Source organism: Aotus nancymaae, unplaced genomic scaffold (assembly GCF_030222135.1).
Source record: "Aotus nancymaae isolate 86718 unplaced genomic scaffold, 86718_ANA_hifiasm-v0.15.2.pri h1tg000003l, whole genome shotgun sequence".
Lineage (NCBI taxonomy): Eukaryota > Metazoa > Chordata > Mammalia > Primates > Aotidae > Aotus > Aotus nancymaae.
The window spans coordinates 11,231,126-11,251,965 of record NW_026988414.1 but is presented as its reverse complement, the minus strand read 5'-3'; the positions used below and the strand labels follow the sequence as shown (position 1 = coordinate 11,251,965).

The following is a 20,840-nucleotide window of genomic DNA, read 5'->3' as shown; positions in this document are numbered from 1 at the left end:
AATGCCAAATTGCTACAGAGCTAATTTTAACAAGTAATTTTTTAAAAGTTATCCTGCATTAATATCAACAGGTGTTAACTCACTCTTAATAATGATTAAATTAATGACAGATTAAAAAATAAACCAGTAAAAACTATCTTTCTCAAGACTATGTGTTGATAGATGTTAATGCTGGGTGATGGGCACATAAGGATTTATTATTCTCTTTATTTCCATATATTTAAATAGTTCCATGATTTAATAAAAACTACTTTCCTTCTAATCTGAATACTCAGTTTCTCACAAGATTGTCATACTAATTTTAAAAATATATGTCCAAAATTAACGTGGAAAAGGAAAGTTAATTGCTTTCCAGACATATCACCTGGATCAGGTCTACACAAAAAGCAAGTTCTCATCTTCCAACTTTGTTACTAATGTAAAGTGAATAAAATCCTAAGTGTCTAATATCAAATTTGGCAAAAACATTCTTAGACAAATAAGCAGTCTGATTTACGAGTAGAAGCAACCAAACCTTGCAATCACATCATCTGCTAATTGTTTTAACTTCTGGAACTGTGACTAGACTTCAAGATAATATTTTCAAAGCCAAAGAGTTTGGACTAGAGAGGATTTATTAATCTGCATTAAAAATTTACTTAGCTGACAAAAAATCATATCACTAAAAGTTTTATCAACTTATCAAGCAATAAAAAGCCCCCTTCTTCCTCTAAATCCTAACAACCCTCTTATCTACATAACATTTCTGGAAAAGATCTACTTTAAAAAAATAACAATTCACAACAAGACAAAGCAATTTCCTTCTGTGGGCATCTACACAATGTCACAATAGCTAGTTAATTAATACTGGTCAATTAAAAACACACACCAAAACACCTGCTCCAGAACATTTTGAACAGTGAAAAGTGTGGTGTGGGAGGCTTCCTCCATCACATCTACACATACATATACACACACATACACACACATGCTAACACACATCTATTGTAGAAATGGTTGTATTTATGTGAGCTGAATTGTTATTTAAATGGCTACAAGGTGGCTGAATGCAGTGATTCACACCTGTAATCCCAGCACTTTGGGAGGCTGAGGAGGGCAGATTATGAGGTCAGGAGTTCGAGACCAGCCTGACCAACATGTTGAAACCCCGTCTCTACTAAAAATACAAAAATTAGCCAGGCGTGGTGAAATTTGCCTGTAATCCCAGCCACTCAGGAGGCTGAGGCAGGAAAACCGCTTGAACCCAGGAGGTGGAGGTTGCATTGAGTTGAGATCGTGCCACTGCACTCCAGCCTGGGCAACAGAGGCAAGACTCCATCTCAAATAAATAAATAAATCGCTACAAGGCAAATTTAGAATACCCATTAAAATATTATCAGGTTCTCATCATTCACAAATATCTAAGAGACATACTACAACATGCTAAATTAATGTGTCCACAACATCACTAAAGATTATGGATGGAGTTTTTTCAGTTAGCACCTTTAAAAAGTTCAGCCATGTCTGAGATTTATATATTCTCCTCTTAGTAAAAAAAATTTTTCCCAACTCTTAGATTGCCTTTCAAACCATTCAATCTCTTGTAAAATTGAGTTCACCTCTGATTATTCTGAAAAAAGCATTTTTTTTCTTAATAAAGAAGGTCTCACTAACTGCAGAATGCACTATTTAAAAACACCAATTGTTTCTTTTCTAAAAGGATTAACTAACTTTGGAGGGAGCTTTCTAAGGTAATAAGTCTAAACTGGACTCTTTTAGACAGTCTCCAGACATACCATATACTGGTTGCACAAACGTCAGGAAATGGGATTTCAATTCAACATGAGAAGCTTTTAAATCTCAGTGCTTTCCAACAATAGAATAGCTGCCTCCAGAGCAGTGAGTTTCCCATTACCACAAACAGTCAAGGACAGCTGGACACACAGGCAGAATGTGATAAATAAAAATGCTTTGGAGGTCAGAAATGCTTTACTGATTCAGCCACTTCCTATGTGATTATGGGCATGTCCAACTAACTTTTAAGCTTCAGTTTTGTCATCTGTAAAATGGAAGCTTTCACCTAACTTGAAGGGTGAAACTCAGAAACATAGCAGGGACATGCTTAGCACAGTGTACACTCTAGAGGATTAAAACTCAAATGACACTTTTTGTTAGTTTTATTACTATGATTACCTGGCAGGCAAGATTTTTGTGACACTGAGGCTGGAATAGACATGACCACTACCATCTTCTTCAACCCTATCATCATAAAGTTTCTCTTAAAAACACCTGGAAGAAAAACTCAAGGGCTCAAACTTACTAGGGGTTTAATTTTATAATGAAGAGCACCCATTTGTTTATTAGAGGCTCTAGTTTCCCTGCAGGTGCCTTATTCTATCCACATTCCCTGTTGTTTGCTCCCTTGCCCCACGCCCCTATCTGAGAGTTAATACATTCAACTTGCCCTCTTGCTTTCAGTATCAATAATCACAAACCTCTGAGGAAGTGGGTCATGTAACAGAAAGACTCCTAAATTGGAAGATGAGAGCCTGGGGTTAGTCTCTCTCAGGTTCTGCCATTATGTTACCTCAGGCAACTCGCATATTTATATTGTTTTTATTTAAAGAAAAAGTATCACTGGTAAACAATATCTCATTTGATCTTCATAACCTCATGGAAGGTATCAAAAATCCCACCCTTACCTAACATAATGAGGAACTTTATGGCTCAAGAAGTGGAATGGCTTTTCCAGAATGGCATAGGAAGTAGCAGGCTCAATATTTTGCACCCACCCACCCAAAACCTACACTCTGAGTTATTAGAGAAAGGACCTTCTGGATAAAACAGTGTAGGCCGGGCGCGGTGGCTCACGCCTGTAATTCCAACACTCTGGGAGGCCGAGGCGGGCGGTCACGAGGTCAGGAATTCGAGACCAGCCTGACCAACATGGTAAAACCCCGTCTCTACTAAAAACACACACACACAGAAAAAAAAAATTAGCCGGGCGTGATGGCACACACCTGTAATCCCAGTTACTCAGGCGGCTGAGGCAGGAGAATCGCTGGAACCCGGGAGGCGGAGGTTGCAGTGAGTCGAAATTGCTCCACTGCACTCCAGCCTAAACTAAAGAGCCAGACTCCGTCTCAAAAAAAAAGTGTAAATATGTTTTCCCCTCCTACTCCATCAGAACCTGGCCTAGTCAAGAGTGCAAGCAACATAATTGTTAGTGGCAAATGGAAGGAGGCTTCCTTTCCCCCTCTTTTCCTATCAAAGAGTACAGAGGCTTTAGAAATGTATACACATCTATAAATTTACATCTGCATAAAATGTAATCTGAATATTCAAAAAACTGATAACTCTGGTTGCCTCCAGAGAGAACTGGGGAGCTGGAAAACAGGAATGAGGGGTCCCTTTTCATTGTATATCTTTTAAAACTGAAAACCATGTAAGTATAATATACTATCAAAAAACAGCCTTTAGTTTTAAGGTGAATTTTTTAAAGCTTTGAAAGAATACAAGTAATGTTTATAAAATATGGGTTCTGCAACTCCACTTGTTGCTGGGTGACCTTGGGCAAATCATTTCACATGCCTCACGCAGCTTCCTCACTTGTAAAATACAGCCACGAAGAGCATTACCTACAAGGGTTTTTATGAGGGTTAAACAGGGCAGCGCACGTAGAGCGTTTATAGCACAGTATCTGACACACTGCAAGTCTACAGTAATGTAATGTCAGTGAGCTTTATTATTTAGCATTAATAGTTATCTTTGCTTTATTTCAATCAGCACCACACATACACACCTGTTTCCATGGCATACCCACAATTATCGCGCAGTACAGCGCTTTGCACTTCATAAACCACCTCATCACACTTCACCTTTCAAACGCTTGGTAGCCCTGGGACATCACAGTTAACTCATTTCGCAGCTAAGGAAATGGAGGCACTAGGAGGCAGTAACTCCAAAACCCTATTTTCCCATCTCTAAAATCCAGATCCCAACAACCCATTCGTCGTTCCCAAGTCCCTTGCTCCCGGAATCATGTTCCGCGCGGCACTGACCTGAGCGAGCGCCCCGGGGCCCGGGACTTCGCGCCGGGTTCACAGCTACTAGGCGCGCTCGGGCCGCCAGAGCCTCGCAGCGGCCGGGTCCGCTCCGCTGCCATGGCGCCTACAGGGAGAAAAAGACAAATAGCCAAGGCGCGGCGGGTGAGCAGAGGCGCGGGCGCCTGAGAGTCCCCTCCCAGACCAGCTCCGCCTCGCATACAAACCTGGACCTGCGGCCGCCGCTCCCGGTCCGCAGCCTCACAGGGGAGCGGCTTCCGGTGCTGCCTGCGTCATCTCCGCGCGTCCGTCAGCCCCGCTGCGCCCGGCGGAAGCGGCTGTACTTCCGGTCCCCGCCCGGAGGTGGGAGGCTAGAGGCCGGGAGTCGGGATGGGGTGGAGGGCGTCCCTGGATGCTGGGGACGCGCTGCGCGGCCCCCGCGGTGCTTAGACCCGGTGCAACCTAGAGCAGAGCTTCCATTCGTACCGTAAATCCGGGTTTGCACAGCGCTCCTATGTCCCTCCTCCAGTCCAATCTTGCAGCAGCTGTGCAGTTTTTCTTATCTTCACTTTACGGAGAGGGAGCTGTGGCTCAGAGAAGTTAAGAGACGTGTCCAAATTCATACAACCCGTTGAGCACCTCTTTTATCCGGAACACTGTTCTACGGGTAAGGTCAGTGAACAAAAAACACAAAAATTCCTGACCGCCTGGGATTACATCTATTAGGAGGAGGAAGACTGATTAAGTAAGGCATCTGTGATGTGCTAAGGAGAAAAATAAAGCAAGGTAAGGAGGTTGGTGAATGAAAAAAGACAGGTGACGTAGATTTGAATGAATCACAGCATTTACACTCTGGCTATCGCCTGGTTACTTAAGCTCTCAGACTTTGCTTCATTTGCATAGCAATTATAGTAAGCTACCCACCCGAAGGCTCTGAGGATTTAAGGAAATGATGCAAACCTTTCAGCGTCAGGAACTAAAACTGAGCTAAATCTCATGCACTTTCTCAACATTTTTTGTGTACCATCTCAGTTCCCACAACAACCTCACAAGCTAGTTACTATTATTAGGCCCATTTTTAGAGATGGGGAAACTGAAATCAAAAGAGATTTAGGCATCTTGCCTAAGGTTATAGTAAATGGCTGTCATAGGATTTCAACCCAAACCGACTTCAGAGCACAAGTTATCCCTTTTTTTTTTTTTTTTTTTTCTGAGGCAGGGTATCACTCTGTCGCCCAGGCTGGAGTACATACAGTGAGTACAGTGGCATGATCTTGGCTCACGGCAGCTTCGACTTCTCCAGGTTTCAGCGATCCTCCCACTTCAGCCTCCAGAGTAGATGGGACCACAGGCGTGTGTCACCATGCCCGGCTGTCTGTGTGTGTGTATTTTTGTAGAGGCAGGGTTTCACTGTGTTGCCCAGGCTGGTCTTGAACTCCTAGGCTCAAACAATCCACCTGCCTGGATCTCCCAAAAAAGTGCTGGGATTACAGGGGTGAGCCACGACATCCAGTCCACAAGTTATCCTTGTTTCTCTGTAAGGGTTCCTAAACCATATATGTATACACACATATTCACATGCATCTTATACCAACACCATCCAGTAAGCCTTTTAGCAATATAGAATTGTTCTCTTGGTGCTGTCCAATAAGGCAGTCACTAGCCTCTTGTGGCTACTAACACTTGAAAAGTGCCTGATGTAAATGAACTACATTCTTAATTTTATTTAATTTTAATTTTAATAGCCACATGTGGCTAATGGCTACCATACTTGATAGTGCAGTCCAATAATATAGACATAACATAGACAATAATAGAGACACATATCCAGTAGACGGTAGTGGATGGCCAAGGTTCCAAGCATCCTGACTTCATCTAAGGTACTTGAAACATGGGAAATAAAAATTGATTATGTGGGGTGGAAGTCAACTATGGTGTCCTAAAAGTAAGGTGTCAAGAGAGCAAATTTGATTTGTTAAGCAACAGGATGCCACTCTACACTTCTGAGTCAGAGAGTGACTGATGACAGCATTATAGGACTTTTAGGAAGACATGGATATACAAATTGGAGACTGTCTATGACAGGGAAGGCAGTACCGGGGTAATCAAGAAAATCAAGCACCAATATCTCTTTGGAGCAAACATTCTCAACCCCAGTACAGAGTTTGATGAATCAAATTGAAAAGTTCAGATGGAGCTTCCCCAGAGAATATTGTTTGGATCTCTCATAGACAAGGAAACCAAACTGTGCAAATTTAAGCCCAGAGGAGATCCAGGAGCAAAATTCATGACTATAAAAATTTTTTTAAAATTGCAAAATGGAAGTAATACTTAATTAAATACAAGACCTATTCAATTGTTAAATTCAGCATATGTAAAAATTCCCTTTCATTTTGAGGGAATAAAACCTTTTGGGTCAATGGGGAAGTTTTTGGAAACCCTAGCATGGGAAAAGGTCAACACGGGTACTTCAACCATAACAGGAGGCTGTATTCAAAGTATCAGTTAGCTGTTCAACCACATTCCGATACTGCTTGTAAGATCAATAGAAACTAGGAAACAACCACCAGAAAGAGAAAATTAGGTGATTCATGGTCACAAGCCCTCTTCCCACACAGGACGAGGGGGCAAACACTCGGCAACTCAAGAGGAGAAATTAGGTGACTCATGGTCACAAGCCCTGTCCCCACACAGGACTAGGGAATAAACACTCAGCAACTCAGAATTACTTAGGTATATAAGCCTAGGCAGCCTTGGCTAACAACGGCAACCCTCTTAGGTCCCCTTACACCTTTCCATGCTGTGGAAGCTTTTACTTTCACTTGCTCAATAAACTGCATTGCTGCTCACTCTCCCAGTCCGTGAACACGTGTTTGGAGCTGGAACACTCACCATGGGTGTAAGGTGCTCTGCTCAATTCTTGGAGCAAGGGAAGCCAAGAACCTGAGCCTGGAGCCCAAGCTAGGCATAGAAAAGGTCCTCCTCAGGGCCATCTGTGAACCATACAACATTAGATCCAGTTACAATTTGAAATGTTTAGGTTAGATCTTTCCCACTTTGTAAAAGTTTTCAAGATTGCGTGATGATTGTTGAGAAAACATAGCCAACTTTAAATATAAGAAGTTATTCCTAGCCAAATAATAACAAAAGCTGTTGTAAATGGCAGGTAGGAAGATCAACATGTTGGATGTTGAAGTAAAGGATGAAATATAGCCTGACATGAGAACAGAATCTTCAGTATAATTGCTTATGTGACAGGAACATGAAAATATGCTGAATGTTGTTTCGTTGCTTGAAATAAACTTGCTGCTAGAAATGACATTTAGAATAATTCCTACACGTGCATGCTCCAGGGAAAGAGAAAACATCAAATTTTAGTTTCTTCAATTCTGTCTAAAATGGACTATATGTTGTCTTCCTTTTTTTTTTTTTTTTGCGAGATGGAGTTTCGCTGTGTTGCCCAGGCTGGAGTGCAATAGCATGATCTCAGCTTACTGCAACCTCCACTTCCCGGGTTCAAGCAATTCTCCTGCCTCAGCCTCCCAAGTAGCTGGGATTACAGGTGCCCACTACGACTCCCAGCTAATTCTTTGTATTTTTAGAAGAGACGCGCTTTCACCATGTTGGCCAGGCTGGTCTTGAACTCCTGACCTCAGGTGATCTGCCCACCTCGGCCTCCCAAAGTGCTGGGATTACAGGGGTAAGCCACTGCACCCGGCCTTGTGTTCCATTTTGAGATAAACTTGCCTGCGGGAGGTAGTTCAGATGACGTAAAATTGATTTAGTAACTTGCTTGCATAGCTGATACTAGGGATTCTGAATCCTTCCCAATGAGACAGACACCAGACCTCATATGATGTTTTTTGGGGAGAAAATAATGCACCCGCTAGGGATGAAAATGTTTCTTGATGTCTAGTACAGTTTTTGCATGTGTATGTATACTGTACTAGCAGGCATTACTCCAACTGTTTCGTTTCTTGAGATGGACTCCAAAAAACAGTATAGGATATATCTTCTTGAGCAGTGATGCTGTGGAGAGGTGATCTGGGTAACTGTTCTTTGAACTTCCACATATACTTTACCAGGAACTTGGCATAAAGACTTGGGGTCAGTTTTATGAAGTACACCGGTTTGGAAGCATTTGAAGAGGTTTGCTTTTTCTGTTCTTTGTTCTGGATTCACTCTAGCTGTAATGTGATCAGCACCCACTCTCCTATGCAGTCAGCAGGTATTCTGGGACAAAAGCTCAGGTTGACTGGCAAGAAACCTTATCCTTAAAGGTTGAGTCACAGAGTACTTTACTGCAATTGCTGTTAGACTGGAGTGATCCTGAGATGCTTTTGGGCATAACTTGGCATCTGGACTCAATAATTTCTAAGACCCTGAAATTGGCTCACAGACAACATGCAGGTAAGTTTCTTATAATCTTTGAAGTATTTGATACCTAGTAAAATAGGCTTTGAGGAAGCTGAAATTTTTTCTATATGTAAATGAGAAAATGGAAAGGAGTTCAGATTAGAATTGCTGGGGTTTTCTGTTTCATTGTTTTTTTTCACTGTTTAAAGAACGTGGGGGCTGGGTGCGGTGGCTCACACCTGTAATCCCAGCACTTTGAGAGACTGAGGTGGGTGGATCACCTGAGGTCAGGAGTTCAAGACCAGCCTGACCAACATGGTGACCATCTCTACTAAAAATACAAAAATTAGCCGGGCGCGGTAGTGCATGCCTGTAATCCCAGCTACTTGGAGGTTGAGGCATGAGAATCACTTGAACCCAAGAGACAGAGGTTGCATGAGCCAAGATTGTACCACTGCACTCCAGCCTGGGCCACAGAGTGAGACTCTGTCTCAAAAATAAATAAATAAATAAGTAAGTAAATAAATAAGTAAATAAAATAAAGGACATGGATAAGTAAAGATAGGAGTTGTGATTCTCCAATGGATAAGAGTCAGCTTTGGGGCCGGATGGTGGCTCACGCCTGTAATCCCAGCACTTTGGGAGGCCCAGGTGGGAGGATCACTTGAGGTCAGGAGTTCAAAACCAGCCTAGCCGACACTGCAAAACTCCATCTCTATTAAAAAAAAAATACCAAAATTAGCTTGGCATGGTGGCAGACACCTGTAATCCCAGCTACTCAGGAGGCTAAGGCAGGAGAATCGCTTGAACCCGGGACGTGGATGTTGCAGTGAGCTGAGATCAAGCCACTGTACTCCAGCCTGGACAAGCTTTGGAATCTGACAGATTTGAGTTCAAATCATGCCCTAATCCAACCCCTTACCCATTGTGTCATCTTAGGCAAATTACTAAACTGCTCAGATGTTCAGCTTAAATATGAGAATAACCTATCTGAAAGGGATATTACCAGGACTAAATGAGTTAAGACACAGAAAGTGCTTATCACAGTGCCTCGCACATGGCACATGGAGGTAACAGTTATTATGGGAGGCTTTATTGATCGAAGATCCAATAAATAGGGATTTAACTCATTTAATGTTCCCTGGCTCTGTTATATTACAATTCTGCACATGCCCTTTCAGACAGAAAGTTTCCATCTACATTAATGAGGTAGATTAAGCTTGATCTAGGTCTATCTTACATCCCTAAAGAGGTGCTATGCAGATAGCATTGATCTGTCCATATTGCTGGAAATGTCAGATAGATTAGGAGACATTGTCAAAACAAACTGTGATTCAGTATTAGATTAAATTGGAAAGTCATACTAGAAGAATATAAATGTTTGATAGTAGCCAGAGTGCCATGGCTAACAAAAGCAGCTACTTAATGGAAAAAGAGCCCCTGACTTTTGTAATTGGAGAAGAAATGGATCCAAGTGCTCCCATTCAAGAAAGAACATCATGTATTTTCCTACAGGTTTTTATCACAATGATACCACTTGTTAAGTTATATCCATTTGTCTGTGTCCAATTCTTCTTTGTAATCCCAATGTTCAAGTCAGTGCCTTGTATGTAGTAAGTAAGCTTCTATCCAAACCAGGAAAACAACCAACTAACTAACACTTTACTCAGTGTTCACTTTGTGCCAAATACTGGAATCAGCAGCACTGGAGAAGACAGAGACATATGTCTGCTGTCCAGGAGACCACAATCTAGTGGAAGAAATAGATAATTACAATACACCAAAATGAACACTTAAAATAGAGTGTATTGCTAAATGCTGTGAGAGGTCCATATAGGGCTTAGTGAGGGCAAAAACAGGAATGGAGATGAAGCTTGAATGAACACGTGTCCTTTTCTTATTTAGGTGACTTTCTGCAGACTTCGGACTCACCAGTGGTGTTTCATTCTATTTAATGTCATCCTGTTTCATGCCTTGCTTTTTGGGGCTGACTTTGTGGAGGAATACTTTCTGCATTCTTTGCCTTATATAGATATGAAAGCTCTTGAAATTAAGAATAAGGCAAGAAAATTGAACACAGAACCCCTAAGAAGTAATCTCTCCAAATATTATGTCTTGAGCCAGTCGGAAGTGTGTAAAGGGAAGAACATTTTTTTGCTGTCTCTAATCTTCAGTAGCCCAGGAAATAGAACAAGACGGGACCTCATTAGGAAAACTTGGGGCAATGTGACCAGTGTCCAAGGGCATCCCATTCTCACACTGTTTGCTTTGGGAATGCCTGTTTCAGTAACTACCCAGAAAGAGATCGACAAAGAGTCCCATAAGAATAATGATATAATTGAAGGAATCTTCTTGGACAGTTCTGAGAACCAAACCCTGAAGATCATCGCAATGACACAGTGGGCTGTGACTTTTTGCCCTAATGCCCTGTTCATTCTCAAGGTGGATGAAGAGATGTTTGTCAATTTACCAAGCTTGGTAGACTACCTTCTCAATCTGAAAGAACACTTAGAAGATATCTATGTAGGAAGAGTTATTCATCAGGTTACACCCAATAGAGATCCTCAGAAGAGAGACTTTGTCCCTCTTAGTGAGTACCCAGAAAAATACTACCCAGATTACTGCAGTGGTGAGGCTTTTATAATGTCCCAAGATGTGGCTCGAATGATGTATGTGGTTTTCAAAGAAGTACCCATGATGGTGCCAGCTGATGTGTTTGTAGGAATTTGTGCTAAGTCCATTGGCCTTATACCCATCCACAGCTCAAGGTTTTCTGGGAAAAGACATGTTAGATACAACAGATGTTGCTATAAGTTCATTTTTACATCCTCAGAAATTGCAAATGATGAAATGCCCCTGGCATGGAAGGAAATTAATGATGGAAAAGAATGTACACTGTTTGAGACATACTATGGGCTCATTTCCTGTAAACTTCTGACATACCTTGACAGCTTTAAACGTTTTCATGTGGGGACCATAAGAAACAATGCCATGTATTTTGGTGATTAGGATTTATTTAATTTTCCTTGTGAATCTGTTATTTTAAAGTTCTCTTCTACCCTGTTATTAGAAAGCATCCCTTCTTCCCCGTGTTTAATGTAGGTTCTCTGAATCTTTAATTTTACTTACAAAGGTACAAAATTTTTTCTGTGCTCTGGTGTACTCAGTTACTGAGATCTCATTTTAAGAAATTTAAGTTGGTATAGCATGATTCCTTTAAAAATAAAACATTTCTTTCAGAAGAGAGAACATTATGTTTCATTGTTTTGAGGTGTTTTTTTTTTTGAGACAGGGTCTAGCTCTGTCACCCAGGCTGGAGTGCAGTGGCACGATCTCAGCTCACTGCAACCTCCGCTGCCTGGGCTCAAGGGATTCTCCCACCTCAGCCTTCTGAGTAGCTGAGACTATAGGCATGTGCCATCACACCTGGCTAATTTTTTTTTTTTTTTTTGCGACAAGAGTCTCCCTCTGTCGCCCAGGCTGGGATGCAATGGCACAATCTCAGCTCACTGCAAACTCAACCTCTTGGTTCAAGCAATTCTCAGCTCACTGCAACCTCCACCTCTTGGTTCAAGCAATTCTCCTAGCCTCAGCCTCCCAAGTAGCTGAAATTACAGGTGCCCACCACCACACTCAACTATTTTTTGTATTTTTAGTAGAGATGGGGTTTCACCATGTTGGCCAGGCTGGTCTCAAACTCCTGGCCTTAAGTGATCCACCTGCCTCTGCCTCCCAAAGTGCTGGGATTACAGGGGTGAGCTACCACACCCAGCCTAATTTTTGTATTTTTTTGTAGAGATGGGAGTTTCATTATGTTACCCAGGCTGGTCTCGAACTCCTGGGCTCAAGTGATCCTCCTGCCTTAGCCTCCCAAAGTGTTGAGATTACAGGTGTGAGGAACTGCACCTAGCCAATATACAGTTCATCATAACTAAGTCTTTTTTTATAAACTGATGAGTAAAAAATATATATATTTATGTCATACAACATGTTTTGATACATGTATACATTATAGAATGGCCAAATCAAGCGATTTAACATGCATCCCCTGACATACTTTTTTTGTTGTGAAAATAATTAAAATCTACTCTAGTAATTATCAAATACTCATATATTGTTGTTAACCATCATGACCATGATGTACAATACTCTTGAACTTACTCCTCATGTCTAACAAAAATGTTGGATCTCTTGGCCATATCTCCCATGTTTTCCCAACCCCCAGCCTCTGGTAACCTTCATTTATTCTCAGTTTGTATGAATTTGAGTTTTGTTATACTCCACATATAAGTAAGCTCATGCACTTATTTGTCCTTCAGTGCCTGGTTTATTTCCCTTCACATAATATACTCCAGATTCATCCCCATTGTTGGAAATGACAGGATTTCTTTCATTTATAAAGTGGAATAGCATTTTATTGTGGATATATAAAATGGATGGATGAACATTTTCTTTCTTTCTTTATTTTCTTTATTCATGCACTGGTGGACCTTAGCTTGATGCCACTAATCTTGTGAATAATGCTGCGCTGAATGTGGGGAGTGCAGATATCTCTTTGACATACTGATTTAATATCTTTTGGATATATGTCCAGTAGTGGAATTGCTAGATGGTATGGTAGTTCTATTTTTAATTTTGTGAGGAACCTCCATAATGGCTGTATTATTGATTTACCATAATACATTGTGGTTTTAATTTGCATTTCCCTGATGATTAGTGGTATTAAGCATTTTTTTTTTTTATATATACCTGTTGGCCATTTGTATTTCTTCTTTTTAGAAATGTCTATTTAGGACCTTTGGTCATTTCTAAATCAGGTTATTTGGTCAGGGCACAGTGGCTCACGCCTGTAATCCCAGCACTTTGGGAAGCCGAGGTGGGCAGATCACCTGAGGTCAGGAGTTTGAGAACAGCCTGACCAACATGAAGAAACTGTCTCTACTAAAACTACAAAATTAGCCAGGCATGGTGGCGCATGCCTGTAGTCCCAGCTATCAGGAGGCTGAGGCAGGAGAATCACTTGAACCCGGGAGGCGGAGGTTGCAGTGAGCAGAGATGGCACCATTGCACTCCAGCCTGGGCAACAAGAGTGAAACTCTTTCTCGAAAGAAAGAAAGAGAGAGAGAGAGAGAGAGAAACAGTGACAGTTTCACTTCTTCCTTTCCTATTTGGAATGTCTTTAATTTTTATATAAATATATAAATTATCTCTTTCTCTCTCTCTCTCTCTCACTCTGTTGTCCAGGCTGGAGTGCAATGGCATGAACACAGCTCACCGCGTTCTTGACCTCCCAGGCTCAGTAGATCCTCTTGCTTCAACCCCCTAAGTAGCTGAGACTACAGGTGTGCATCACCTCGTTCAGCTAATTTTTGTAGAGATGGGATCTTGCCATATTGCCCAGGCTTATCTTGAACTCCTAGCCTCAAGTGATCCTCCTGCCTCAGCTATCAGGGTAATGCTGGCCTCCAAAATGAGTTTGAAAGTATTCCCTTGCCTATTTTGGGGGAAGAGTTTGAGAAGGATTGGTTTTAATTCTTTAAATGTTTGGTAGATGGCTTCAGCAGTGAAGCCATCAGATCCTGGGCTTTTTGTTGGTGGGAAACTTTTTATTACTGATTCAATCTCTTTACTCTGCACTGGTCTGTTCAGATTTTCCATTTCCTTATGTCTTAGGATTGATAAATTGTATGTGTCCAGGAATGTATCCATTTTTTCTATATTATCCATGTTGTTGGTGTATAATTGTTCATAGTTGTCTCTTAAGATTTTTTTTTTTTTTTTTTTTTTTTTTGATATGGAGTATCGCTCTTTCACCCAGGCTGGAATGCAGTGGCACAATCTTGGTTCACTGCAACCTCTGCCTTCCAGATTCAAGTGATTCTTCTGCCTCAGCCTTCCGAGTAGCTGGGATTACAGGTGTGCATCATCACGCCTAGCTAATGTATTTTTAGTAGAGATGGGGTTTCACCATGTTGGCCAGGCTGGTCTCAAACTGCTGACCTCAAGTGATCCACCTGCCTCAGTCTCCCAAAGTGCTGGGATTACAGGTGTGAGCCACTGCAGCCGGCCAGTTTGTTCTTTTACAGTTTCCTTGAGCTGTAATGTTAGTTTTTTTGTGATCTTTCTTTCCTTTTGATGTAGGCATTTAGTGCCATGAACTTCCCTTTTAGAACTGCTTTTGGTACGTCTTAAAAGTCTTCATTTGTCTCAAGATATTTTTTAATTTCCCTTTTGTCTGACCCAGTATTTGTTCGACCCAGTATTTGTTCAGGAGCATATTATTTTATTTCCACCTATTTATTCATTTTCCTCAATTCCTCCTGTTACTGATTTCTAGTTTCGTGCCAATATGGTCACAAAAGATACTTAGTATGATTTCAATCTTCTTAAATTTTTAAAAACTTTTCTGTGAGCTAACATATGATGTATCCTGGATAATGAAATGTGTGTGCTTAAGAAGAATGTGTATTCTATTGCTTTTGGATATAACGTTCTGTATATGTCTGTTAGGTCCACTTTGTCTAAAGGGTAGCTCAAGTCCAATGTTTTCTTATTGATTTTCTGTTTGAACGATCTATTGTTAAAAGTGAGGTATTGAACCCCTACTATTATTGTGTTGTAGTCTCTCTATTATAGGCTTTGCTGTGTAATTACCCTGAGGCTCACATAAAACATCTTATAACAGGCTATTTTAAGTTGACAACAACTTAATTTTAATTTTAATCTCATACTCAAACTGTATGCTTTCATTGCCCCTCCTCTCATGTTTTATGCTCTGATGCCACACTTCATACCTTTTTATAATTTGTATCCCTTAACCAGTTATTGTAGCTTTAGCTGTTTTTAATAGTTTTGCATTTAATCTTTATATGATATACTTTAATCTTTATACTTTATACTAGAGATATAATTCATTACCCACTGCCATTGCAGAAATAGAGAATTTGGATTTGACAATGTACTTACTGTTTCCAGTGACTTTATTTTTTTAGTTTTGTGTCGAGGGTGGAACCAATCCAGTGACTTTTATACTTTCTTTCTTTTTTTTTTTGAGACAAAGTCCCACTCTGTTGCCAGGCTGGAGTGCAGTGGTGTGATCTTGGCTCACTGCAACTTCTGCCTCCTGGGTTCAAGCAATTCTCCTGCCTCAGCCTCCTGAGTAGCTGGGACTACAGGTGTGTGCCACCACACCCAGCTAATTATTGTATTTTTAGTAGAGATGGGGTTTCACAATGTTGGCCAGGATGGTCTCAATCTTTTGACCTCATGATCCACCAGCCTCGGTCTCCCAAAGTACTGGGATTACAGGTGTCAGCCACCACTCCTGGCTATATTTTCATATGTTTTTATGTTACTGCTTAGCATCCTCTTCCTTCAGCTTGAAGAATTCCCTTTAGCATTTTTTATAAGGCAGGTCTAGTGATGATAGACTCTCAATTTTTTTCCTTTTTGAGACAGGATTATTTGGTATAGTATTCTTGGTTGGCAGTTTTTGTTTGTTTTTGTTTTTCAGGATTTTGAATATACCATTCCATTCCTTTCTGGACTGCAAGGTTTCTGATGAGAAATCTGCTGATAGTCTTAGATATGTTCCATTGTATGTGACAATTTGCTTTTCCCCTGCTGCTTTCAGCACTTTAGTTTGTCTTTAACTTTTGACAATTTGATTATGCTGTATCTTGGTGAGGGTCTCTTTGAATTCATTATTTGCTGTACTTTGGGCTTCTTGGATCTGGCTTTTAATTTCCTTTCTTTGGAAAGTTTTCTGTCATCGTTTCTTTATATACATTCTCTATCCCTTTCTTTCTCTTCCTCTCCTTCTGGCACACCAATAATGCATAAGTTTTTCAAATTGATGTTGTGCCATAAATCTATTAAATTATTTACACTCTTCATTTTTTCTTTTTGCTCCCAGATTGAATGATTTCCAGTGACCTGTCTTCAAGGTCATCAGTCCTTTCTTCTGCTTGATCTGGTCTGCTGTTGAACCCCTCTATTCAATTTTTCAGTTTAGTTATAGTATTCTTCAGATTTATAATTTGGTTGGTACTTTTTTTGCCAAGAGGTATGTTTTATTTTCATTATTCATACAAATAATTTTCTATAATACCCCTGGGCAAACTGGATAATTTGGCAGTCCGATTGGGGGGTCCCTTCAGAGACCCACAGGCCGGTGGCATCAGCGTGGAGTGCTCAGGTTCACTGTGCAGCTTGTGGTTCATGTCCATTTTGCAGGTGGCTCTTCCTCCACATCACAACTGGGGTCTTGAAGATGACAGGGGCAGGAAATTCTTAGGAAATTTCACTTCGCTTCTCCTGCTCAGTGGTCTCTGGTCAACAGGGTGTTCTTCTCCTGCGTCTCCGTTTTCTTCAGCTTGGCCTTATCAAAGCTGGTGATTTCCCCCATGTCTGGTTTGCCTGCCATTTTCTTAAAACAATCGTGCCATCCCACTCTGAGCCAGGGCTCCTGGTGTCCTCACTCGCCTTGCTGCAGCAAGATAAACAGTACTTTATATACTTTTTCTCTTTTTGTTGAAATTCCCAGTTTGTTCTTATACTGATCTCTTGACTTTGGTGAGCATCTTTATTACCATTGTTATTATTATTATTGAGACAGAGTTCACTCTGTTGCCCCGGCTGGAGTGCAGTGGTGTGATCTTGGCTCACTACAGCCTCCACCTCCCAGTTTCAAATGATTCTTGTGCCTCAGCCTCTCAAGTAGCTGAGGCTGAGGGACTACAGGCATGTGCCACCATGTCTGGCTTTTTTTTTTTTTTTGTATTTTTAGTAGAGATGGGGTTCCATCATGTTGGCCAGGCTGGTCTCAAACTCCTGGCCTCAACTCATCCACTCACCTCAGCTTCTCAAAGTGCTGGGATGAGCCACTGTGCCCAGCCTATCACTATTATTTTGAATTGCCATCCGGTAAAACAGTATCTCCTGTTCGTTTGGGTTAGTTTCTATACAATTATCTTGCTCTTTTATTTGTAATGTATTTTCCTGTTTCTTCATTTCTCTTGACTCTCTGTGTTGGTTTCAAAAAGGACTAATCAAGCATCCTGTATAATCAATACCTCTGGGGATGCCTGTGAAAGAGGACAAAAGATACTATACCCAGAAATCTGTAGTACATTCAAGTATCTGATACCTGCTTGTGGATAATCTAATCATTCTGCATATATACACCAAAGTTGGTCATTCTGTCAGGGGATGCTCTCAGGAGGGGCTGAGCAACCTGTGGGCAGCAGGCTCTCACTAGTGTACATTTCAACTAAACCCTCAGCTCCAGAAATGGTTCTACATGGGGCCTGGACCTCCCTAACATCCGGGTGTCCATGATCATATGGTCACTCTTCCTCCTCTTCTGTGTCCACCTGGAAGCCATTTACATCTCCAGCTCCACTCTGCCTCTCGTGGCTATGCTTCTTCATGAATTTGGTGATACATATGCTGCCTAGGGGCTTCCTCTTCAGAAGATTGGTGCCTCCTACCTGGGCCATGGGAGAATACCACTACTGTCCTCACTAGGGGCCATCTCTTCTGTTCTCTGAAGCTTAGGGAGGTTGAAGACTAACAGAACTTGAATGAGAGAAACCCTGATAATATCAGATCCCATTTGCTTTTCCAACCCTCCTCCACCGAGAATCAGCCAGATATTTCTCCCTCTGCCCCTCCCTCCCAGCTCCTCACACTGCAGTCTGTTACCCTCAGATGCCCTTGGTAATTTGTATGATATAGTTGGGAAGCAGCATCCTAGCCCTAAGCATTTATGGCACCCACACTACACTGGAGTGATAAGGCAGCAGGATCCCACCCTTTGACTCTAAAAACTAGGAGAAAAAGGCTCCCAACATCCTCTGACTCTGCTAGCCACGACAAAGCCCTGAAATCTACAGGTGCATTCCAAAGGTCCAAACCACCTTCTGTGCCTAACTTATTACCCTAGTGAAATAGATTTAAGTATCTAATACTTGTTTGAGGATAACCTAATTATTCTACATACATATACCTGGGTTGGTCAGTCTGCCAGGGATACTCCCTGTAGATCTTCTTCCATCAGACTCACATGACAGGGACTAAGGGAAGAAAGGGCCCTTGTATACAGAATACATTGTGGAAAAGAAGTGTGTGTGTGTGTTTATATATTTATAACCAAGAAAAATATAACCAAGTCTTATTTAGCTTTATAATTAGCAGATTTCTCATTTTTTTTTTTTTTTTTTTTTTTTTGAGACGGAATTTCACTCTTGTTACCTAGGCTGGAGTGTACCACAATCTCCACCTCCTGGGTTCAAGTGAGTCTCCTGCCTCAGCCTCCCGAGTAGCTGGGATTACAGGCATATGCCACCACACCTGGCTAATTTTGTATTTTTAGTAGAGATGGTTTTTAGCCAGGCTGGTCTCAAACTCCTGACCTCAGTTGATCCACCCACCTGAGCATCCCAAAGTGCTGGGATTACAGGCATGAGCCACCATGCCCAGCCTTGGATATTTAAAAATCATTCTATGGAACTGTCATGACTCAGTGATGGCAATAGTGACTCAGTGATGGCAGTAGTGACTCAGTGATGGTGGTGAATTCTCAGAATTAAAATAAAAGCCTTAAATAAGGGAATTTGTATAATAAAATGTTATTCTTGGTCAGGCCTGGTGGCTCATGCCTGTAGCCCCAGCACTTTGAGAGGAAAAGGTGGGCGTATTACCTGAGGTCGGGGGTTCGAGACCAGCCTGGCCAACATGGTGAAACCCCATCTTTGCTAAAAATACAAAAATTAGCTGGGCATGGTGGTGCACATCTGTAATCCCAGCTATTCGGGAGGCTGAGACATGAGAATCGCTTGAGCCCAGGAGGCAGAGGTTGCAGTGAGTCGAGATCGTACCACTGTACTCCATCCCGGGTGACAGAGTAACTCCGTCTCAAAAAAAATTATTATTCTTGTCTGCAAGCAGGAAACATTTTAGTAATCTAGGTGGTAGAACTGCAAGTAATTTAAAACTATTAGCCCTCTAGTTCATGTTAACTTAAAACTTCACTAGTATAAAGACTTGGATCTCTAACTTTTGTCAAGTTCTACTTAGGCAGTACTTCACAGATGGGGTGCAACAAATTCACATTTCATGTCATGAAATATACCCTATATTTGTTTCCTAGGGATACTATAATAAAGTATCACAAACTGGGTGACTTGTAACTTTTTTTTTGAGACGGAATCTCACTCTGTCGCCCAGGCTGGAGTGCAATGGTGTGATCTTAGCTCACTGCAACCTTTACCTCCCCGGTACAAGTGATTCTCCTGCCTCAGCCTCCTGAGTAGCTAGGATTACAGGCGCCCACCACCATGCCAGCTATTTTTTTTGTATTTTTAGTAAAGACAGGGTTTATCCATGTTGGTAAGGCTGGTCTCAAACTCCTGACCTCGTGATCCACCCACCTTGGCCTCCCAAAGTGTTGGGATTACAAGTGTGAGCCACTGCGCCCAGCCTTATTCTCTCATGTTTTTGAGGCTAAAAGGCTGAAATCAAGGTGTTGGCACCCTGTTCTCTCTGAAGACTGTTGGGGAGAATCCTTCCTTGTTTCTTGTAGTTTCTGCTGGTTGTCAGCAATCTTTGACGTTCTGTGACTTGCAAACATGTCATTTCGAACTCTGCCTTCACCTTTACATGGACTGCTATCTGTCTGTAACTTCACATCATCTTCTCTCTGTGTCCAAATTTCCCTCTTGGCCCACCCTAATGTCATCATCTTAACTTGATTATATCAGCAAAGAGGCCCCCACCTTCCCCTCATTTACTTATTTATTTTATTATTTATTTATTTATTTAGACAGAGTCTTGCTCTGTCACCCAGGCTGGAGTGCAGTGGTGCAATCTCAGCTCACTGCAACCTCTGCCTCCAGGATTCAAGCGATTCTCCTGCCTCACCCTCCCGAGTAGCAGGGGACTACAGTTGTGTGCCACCATGCCCAGCTAATTTTTCTGTTTAGTAGAGATGGGGTTTCACCATGTTGGCCAGGCTGGTCTGAAACTCCTGACCTCAGGTGATACACCTGCCTCAGCCTCCTAAAATGCTGGGATTACTTACAGGCATAAGCCACTGTGCCTGGCCTCCTCCCCATTGAGAAACATATATGATCATGCTGTTTTGCTTTGCTACTCCACTGTATTCTTCACTTGACTGTCTCCTACTAGTTCAATATTCAGGTGTTTCCTTCGCTTACCTTTCCTCAAGTCTAGGGATGTGTTTTCTGTTTTCCTCTATTATTGTGCTTCTTATATTAATTTTCTATTGACCTATTTTCTTCCACTATAAGACACTTGCTTCTTGTGTGATTTTCAGATAAGTTACTTAACTTCTCCAAGTCTTGGTTTCCTCATCTGTGAAGCAGAGATATAAAAATTAAATGAGATGCACTTTGCACTTAGGCCAACGTCTAGCACTTTCCCCAACGCCAAGAACATAAC

The 20,840-nt window shown here is 41.5% G+C and overlaps 2 protein-coding genes and 1 pseudogene across 4 annotated transcripts in view; 1 reads left to right on the top strand and 2 right to left on the bottom strand.

Moving 5' to 3' along the window:
• The window catches only part of FBXW2 (F-box and WD repeat domain containing 2), a 33,185-nt gene extending 29,074 nt beyond the window's left edge, over positions 1-4,111 (bottom strand). Inside the window, exon 1 of one of the 2 annotated variants that reach the window (XM_064378494.1) lies at positions 4,041-4,111. The gene's annotated coding sequence lies outside the window, so the exon portion shown is untranslated. The remainder of the gene's footprint in view (positions 1-4,040) is intronic. The other variant, XM_064378493.1, reaches the window with a different exon arrangement.
• A 288-nt stretch (positions 4,112-4,399) lies between these two features.
• Positions 4,400-11,620, top strand: B3GALT9 (beta-1,3-galactosyltransferase 9). Of its 2 annotated transcripts, none has more exons than XM_012458243.3 (3): positions 4,400-4,808; positions 8,244-8,432; positions 10,284-11,620. In XM_012458243.3, the coding sequence occupies exons 2-3, from the start codon at positions 8,427-8,429 to the stop codon at positions 11,385-11,387; spliced, it is 1,110 nt and encodes a 369-aa protein (XP_012313666.1). In that variant the 5' UTR covers positions 4,400-4,808; positions 8,244-8,426; the 3' UTR covers positions 11,388-11,620. The 2 variants fall into 2 exon arrangements, with proteins under 2 accessions (XP_012313666.1, XP_012313665.1); XM_012458242.3 differs by having other exon boundaries at positions 8,210-8,432.
• A 4,698-nt stretch (positions 11,621-16,318) lies between these two features.
• LOC110568955 (thymosin beta-10-like) lies at positions 16,319-20,747 on the bottom strand (annotated as a pseudogene).
• Positions 20,748-20,840: the final 93 nt, after the last annotated feature.